This window comes from Carassius auratus, unplaced genomic scaffold, assembly GCF_003368295.1.
Source record: "Carassius auratus strain Wakin unplaced genomic scaffold, ASM336829v1 scaf_tig00021607, whole genome shotgun sequence".
NCBI classification, from domain to species: domain Eukaryota; kingdom Metazoa; phylum Chordata; class Actinopteri; order Cypriniformes; family Cyprinidae; genus Carassius; species Carassius auratus.
The window spans coordinates 33829-39762 of record NW_020525124.1 but is presented as its reverse complement, the minus strand read 5'-3'; the positions used below and the strand labels follow the sequence as shown (position 1 = coordinate 39762).

The window sequence follows — 5934 nt, the reverse complement described above, 5'->3', positions numbered from 1 at the left end:
CAATGCGTCTGTCATTCAATGTCCCTTTACTCGTATTAAAAAAATAAACATGGCCATATAAGTTGTTGTGCTAGCTGTTAGCCACTCATTGATATATTCTTTAAAATGGCGCACAAAACTATTGTCAGTGAATTCAGTTGAAGTAGTTTATCCTTCAGTTATTTCTCTTTTGTTTGCAAAAGAGCGCCTTAAAAAAGGCAGATCGCAGCAAGATCTGGTGTAGAGGCGCTGGTGACAGTGGCTTGGAAATTCCCAACTAAACGATGGACGCAGTGTTACCAAATTGGGCTAGGTGATGAGTGGGGCTAGGCCGTAGGGCTGTCAACGAATATTCTAAATTCGAATATGTATTCGAATAGTTTTAAAAAAACTAATTTTGAAGGTGAAAATGAATATTCGAATAACAAAAAAATGTGGGGAAAAAGGCCCGCAGTAGTAGAGGCGTGGCTGTCTCCTTTGCGAGTGGGCGCGCTAGCGCGCCTGAGGGTTCAGGGACAGGTCACAGCCTCACAGGAGTCGCACTGTCTGTCACAGCATCACTGCTGAAAGATGACGCGTCTTCATGGAAGATTCCTACAAGTGCAGAGCCCAACTCGACCGCAGCAGAGAAAATGAGGTCAAATTGTTGACCCGCGAGATAAAGTTGTATGCAAGCTATTTAAGATACAGTTAGCATACCATTCGACCACTAGCAACATGAGGTCACATCTCAAAACATGCACCCAAATGAGCATGGCATAATGTGTGGAACTCCAGCTAAACCGTTACGTCTTGACACTTAACGCTACTTTGCATCGCCCGCCGCAAGCTCTTTGTCTGCAACACGACAAGAGGCCATAACGGATAAAATAATTTAGTTCATTTGTAAGGACATGAGACTGATCAGTATCATGGATGAGGCAGGCTTCGGGGAGTTCTGTCAAGCAATGGATACGAGGTTTATTTATTTATCGTTTCATGTCAAAGAAAAGTTCCATGTTTACCACAGCACAGCTCGCTCGGAGCATTCAATGCCAGTTCTATATGCTGTAAAACTTCAATCACCGAATGAAGCCTGCTATATTTGGGACAACAGTCGCGACCTTAAATTACTTGCACAAAAATTAGTTTGTTCATTTAAACCATTATGCGCAGATAACATGAGGGTGAGAGAGCGTGAGGTCTGCAGTCTTGGCCATTAGTTGATTTCCTTGTTTTTGTGTAGGTAATACGTTGTCATACGTTTAAACTTAAATAGACTACCTACACAAGTAGTTATGTCTCTTTGTATTATTTTGTCCTTTTATTGACGTAATGTGCGTCATTGACATGCGTAACTAGATGTTTGAATAGTTCGAATATTCGTGTGTTTTTAGAGGGAATACTCGAACGTAATTTTTGAGCAATTTTGACAGCCATACTAGGCATAGAGCCGTGGAAATGGAGCGAGGCCGGTGGAGTGATTACAAATGAGCGACACCTGCGACACTCACCGGTCTGGAGTCCCACGGAGGAGATCAGGAGGATATAAAATAGGAGCGACGACAGTGAAGGATGAGAGAGGACCAGGCCTGGGCTTTATTTTGTGTTTGGTTTTTGTTTGTGCGCGGCCATCATCTGTGACGGGGCTGTCACACTGTTGTGTGTTTATTTTGTTATTAAAGTTTTTATTTGAATGTCCGCCGGTTCCCGCCTTTTTCTTCCTGTGATGATGAAGTTTGTATACTGTTACTAAAGCTCATTACAAATCTGAATCGATGACTTTGAACAAAAGGGAAGCATTATCTGTAGTACTGGCCCGGTTATTACAGTCTATATGTGCTGGCCACATTCCTTTTTTTTAATGTAGGATATTCCAGTTCAACCTCAAAGAAACTAATCATAGGTCATTTTGTGGACATTACACAATAAAATGATACCTAAATAATAATTTTTTTTAAAAACATTTTAGTTTTTATAGGATAAGCAGAGAAGGCCCTGCTGGCACTGACAACACACCACTGCCTGAGATGCTTCATAGGTGAGTAAAACACAAATTAATTTCATTTTTGGGTGAATTAATCCTTTAATATCGGTTTTTGAGCTTAGTCTAATCGTTGATGTAAATCTCAAACCATATCTTCAAACTTACTTGCATTTCCAGCATTGCATCTGGTTCTGTCCTTCCATTTTCTTGCATTACCCAACGTTTCCTTCTGAGGTTGTAATTTTTTCACTGAAATGTTAATGTAGTTTGCAAAAAGCACCCTACTCCCTGTAGGTGCATGTTACGCTTTTAACAGCGACTTTGTCACTTACAGAACAAACACTTTAAAAAGCAGTTTTGTTTTGGTCAATTTAAAGCTTAGGCAGAGGAGAGAAGTAGTATGATGCAACCTTTACATTTTTGAGTGCGTTAACGCGGTGACCAAGGCAAGACGGGGCTTGATCAAAGTAGTTAAAAAATTTTTTTTCGTTTTTTTTGTGGCAATGTTTGCAATAGTGACCCTGATTTGAAACCTGATTTGATAACGGTTTATAATGATATTATGTTTTTAATAATCTAATCTAAGCACAAAGCAAACTAACCAGTGTGTTTTATTGAAACCATAGTGGTTTCATTAAATTAATCGAAAAATAAAATGTTAATTAATAACATTTTCATATAAATAAGATTTATAGATTCAATTATAGATCAAATATACTTTTTACACAAAAGATGCTTTTTCTAATGCTTGTAACTTAATGTTTTTATCTGTCCAGCAGCAAAACCAGTATTGCCGTTACTTTATCAATAGTAGGGGCTGTGGTCTTCGTCATCTTTTTCTTCATCTGCTGTTGCTGCTGCCCCGGCTGCTGTATCTATCAAACGTGTGTAAAACCCAGACGTAAGTGTTTAAGTGGTAATGAAATACTTTAACAAAAACTGAAAATGTAATTGTCCTCAGGCCATTCAAGATGTAGATAAGTTTGTTTCTTGATCCAAAAAGATTTGGAGAAATTTTATCACTGCCGAATCCTCTGCAGTGAATGGGTGTTGTCAAAAGGAGTCCAAACAGCTGATAAAAACATCACAATGATCCACAAGTACAGGTGCATCTCAGTAAATTAGAATGTTGTGGAAAAGTTCATTTATTTCAGTTATTCAACTCAAATTATGAAACTTGTGTAAATAAAGTTCAATGCACACAGACTGAAGTACTTTAAGTTTTTGGTTATTTTAATTGTGGCATTTACCCACATTTAACAAATACCCACAATTTCAACCTCGACCAATTAGAATAGGGTGAAATGTGAATCAGCTAATCAACTCAAAACACCTGCAAAGGTTTCCTGAGGCTTCAAAATGGTCTCTCAATTTGATTCACTAGGCTACACAATCATGGGGAAGACTGCTGATCTGACAGTTGTCCAGAAGACAATCATTGACACCCTTCACAAGGAGGGTATGCCATAAACATTCATTGCTAAAGAAGCTGGCTGTTCACAGAGTGCTGTATCCAAGCATGTTAGCAGAAAGTTGAATGGAAGGAAAAATTGTGGAAGAAAAAGATGCACAACCAACCGAGAGAACCGCAGCCTAATGAGGATTGTGAAGCAAAGTCGATTCAAGAATTTAAGTGAACTTCACAAGGAATGGACTGAGACTGGGGTCAAGGCATCAAGAGCCGCCACACACAGATGTGTCGAGGAATTTGATGAACCACAGACAACATCAGAGATGTCTTACCTGGACTAAGGAGAAGAAGAACTGGTCTGTTGCCCATTAGTCCAAAGTCCAAGGTAAAATGACCATGGTGTTGGTGTGCTTGACTGGCCAGCAAACTCACCAGACCTGAACCCCAGAGAGAATGTATGGGCTATTGTCAAGAGGAAAATGAGAAACAAGAGACCAAAAAAGTGCAGATGAGCTGAAGGCCACGGTCAAAGAAACCTGGGGTTCATACCACCTCAGCAGTGCCACAAACTGATCACCTCCATGCCATGCTGAATTGAGGCAGAAATTAAAGCAAAAGGAGCCGCTACCAAGTATTGAGTACATGTACAGTAAATGAACACACTTTCCAGAAGGCCAACAATTCACTAAAAATGTTTTTTTTTCTTATTGGCCTAACTTGTTGAGATAGTCAACTGGTGGGTTTTTGTTAAATGTGAGCCAAAATCGTCACAATTAAAAGAACCAAAGACTAAAACTACTTCAGTCTGTTTGCACTGAATTTATTTAGTAGCCTACATGAATTTCACAATTTGAATTGAATTACAGAAAGAAGTTAACTTTTCCATGTCATTCTAATGTATTAAGATGCACCTGTAGTTTACACGACTCCAGTCCATTAACTAGTGAGGCTAAAAGTGTTAATAAGAAACAAATCAATCAATAAGATGCTTTATAACCTTAAATTGTCACTTTTGGCCAAAATGCAAGTCCTCTATCCATAATATTTCTATCTCCAGTAAAAAAAAAAAAAGCATTATAATGAATGCATAATGCATTATAAAATAGTACAAAGCACATGTCAAACATTCATCTGATCTGATATCTGATCTTATGGCTGTTTGAGAGAATTTCTTTTTTACTATTATTAAATTTATTATAAAACTACCACTTATAAGTGGTCTTTGATCGCTTTAAGTAAAGTAGTTTCAGAAAAATGGCAAGATATGAGACTTTATACATTATAATCCATCATAAATGTGGATGCAACATGTTTCATTGTGTTACAAATCATTATACTCTTAAAAGCTAGAACCACAACTAAGTTAATATTATAGTATATTAAAACTGTTCTTATTAATATTCATGAGATGAACATGAGCTTTTTATAATGCATTATGTATTCATTATAATTCCTTAAGAATACACTTATAATAAAAGTGTAACGAAATAAACCTCTTGTCTGAATCGCGAGAGAAATATCCACAGACCAATCATTCTAGTCCTAAACCAATATGTTGGTGGAGTTTGATGTGAGACTTTGGACTTTGTTTTACAGGAGAAAGTGCCGTTATGGTTAATTTTGTCCTGAAGCGATGGTTTAAAGGAAAAAATGTCTTTGATAGATTTTTTTTCTTGGAAACGTGTGGCTTTTGTCTGTTCTGCAGATGTTTATTTTTGGGTGAACCGTTCCATTAATGGGGTTTATAGATGATTCAGGATGCTAATTATTGAATTATTAATTGATTTCGGTCTTTTTTTTTTAACAGCTGTGGATGAAACACATGTAACTACAGTCATGAATACACAATCCATTCAGCCGCAGCCTGTAATGCAGGGAGGCCAGTACCCACAATACCAACCAGTGCCGACTCAAGCAGGTTACTGGGGTCAGCCTATGCAGACAGCACCATATCAGGGACAGTCATATGCACCAGAACCCCCACCCTCGTATGACGTGGCCAGTAAGAACACCTAGTGCTGGATAGACTGAGACCATGTAGTAGTCTTTTCTGTGAAAGTAACTAGTGTCTTTTACTGTTTCCAGCGAGTCCTGGATATCCCACTATTCAGGGTGCATATAATGGAGGCCAGGCCATGTACCCCATGAAGTCACCTGACCAGCCGGGTGCTGCTCCTGTCCTTTCAGAGACATTGAATCAGCCGGCTTACAACCCCGACTACATGCAGCCACCAAAAACCGGTTACTAAACCCGTCTGTCAAATCAGTCATTGCTGGATTGTGGAGTTTGACGCAGTTTCGCAAGGCAGTAAAAATGTGCATTATACAAGACTATGTGCTATGGTCAGGGTTATTAGTTTTTTAATTTTAGTTATTTAGTTTTATTTCAATTTCTTTCATTTTATTAAAAAATAAATAAATGATTACTATAGAAAGTTTTAAAAAAGTTTGAAAATAGTTTCACACATTAAAAGAAAATGCAGTTTAAGATTTATATTAGTGTTTTCTGCCTTCGGTATTAATAATTCTGGTATACACTGATATACAATATAAAATTAAATATACTAAAAATACAAAA

The 5934-nt window shown here is 37.8% G+C and overlaps 1 protein-coding gene across 1 annotated transcript; it reads left to right on the top strand.

The window, feature by feature from the left end:
- Window positions 1–1910: 1910 nt before the first annotated feature.
- On the top strand, window positions 1911–5605 carry LOC113077130 (protein shisa-5-like). Its single transcript, XM_026249582.1, has 4 exons — window positions 1911–1999; window positions 2722–2846; window positions 5164–5358; window positions 5442–5605. Exons 1-4 carry the CDS (start codon window positions 1989–1991, stop codon window positions 5603–5605), a joined length of 495 nt encoding a protein of 164 aa, XP_026105367.1. The 5' UTR covers window positions 1911–1988.
- Window positions 5606–5934: the final 329 nt, after the last annotated feature.

Bases quoted from the DNA above. Each gene is read 5' to 3' on its own strand.
- LOC113077130 (XM_026249582.1), top strand. The intron at 2,847-5,163 runs GTAAGTGTTTAA...TTTTTTTAACAG, and splicing joins AACGTGTGTAAAACCCAGAC to CTGTGGATGAAACACATGTA. The intron at 5,359-5,441 runs GTAAGAACACCT...TACTGTTTCCAG, and splicing joins ACCCTCGTATGACGTGGCCA to CGAGTCCTGGATATCCCACT.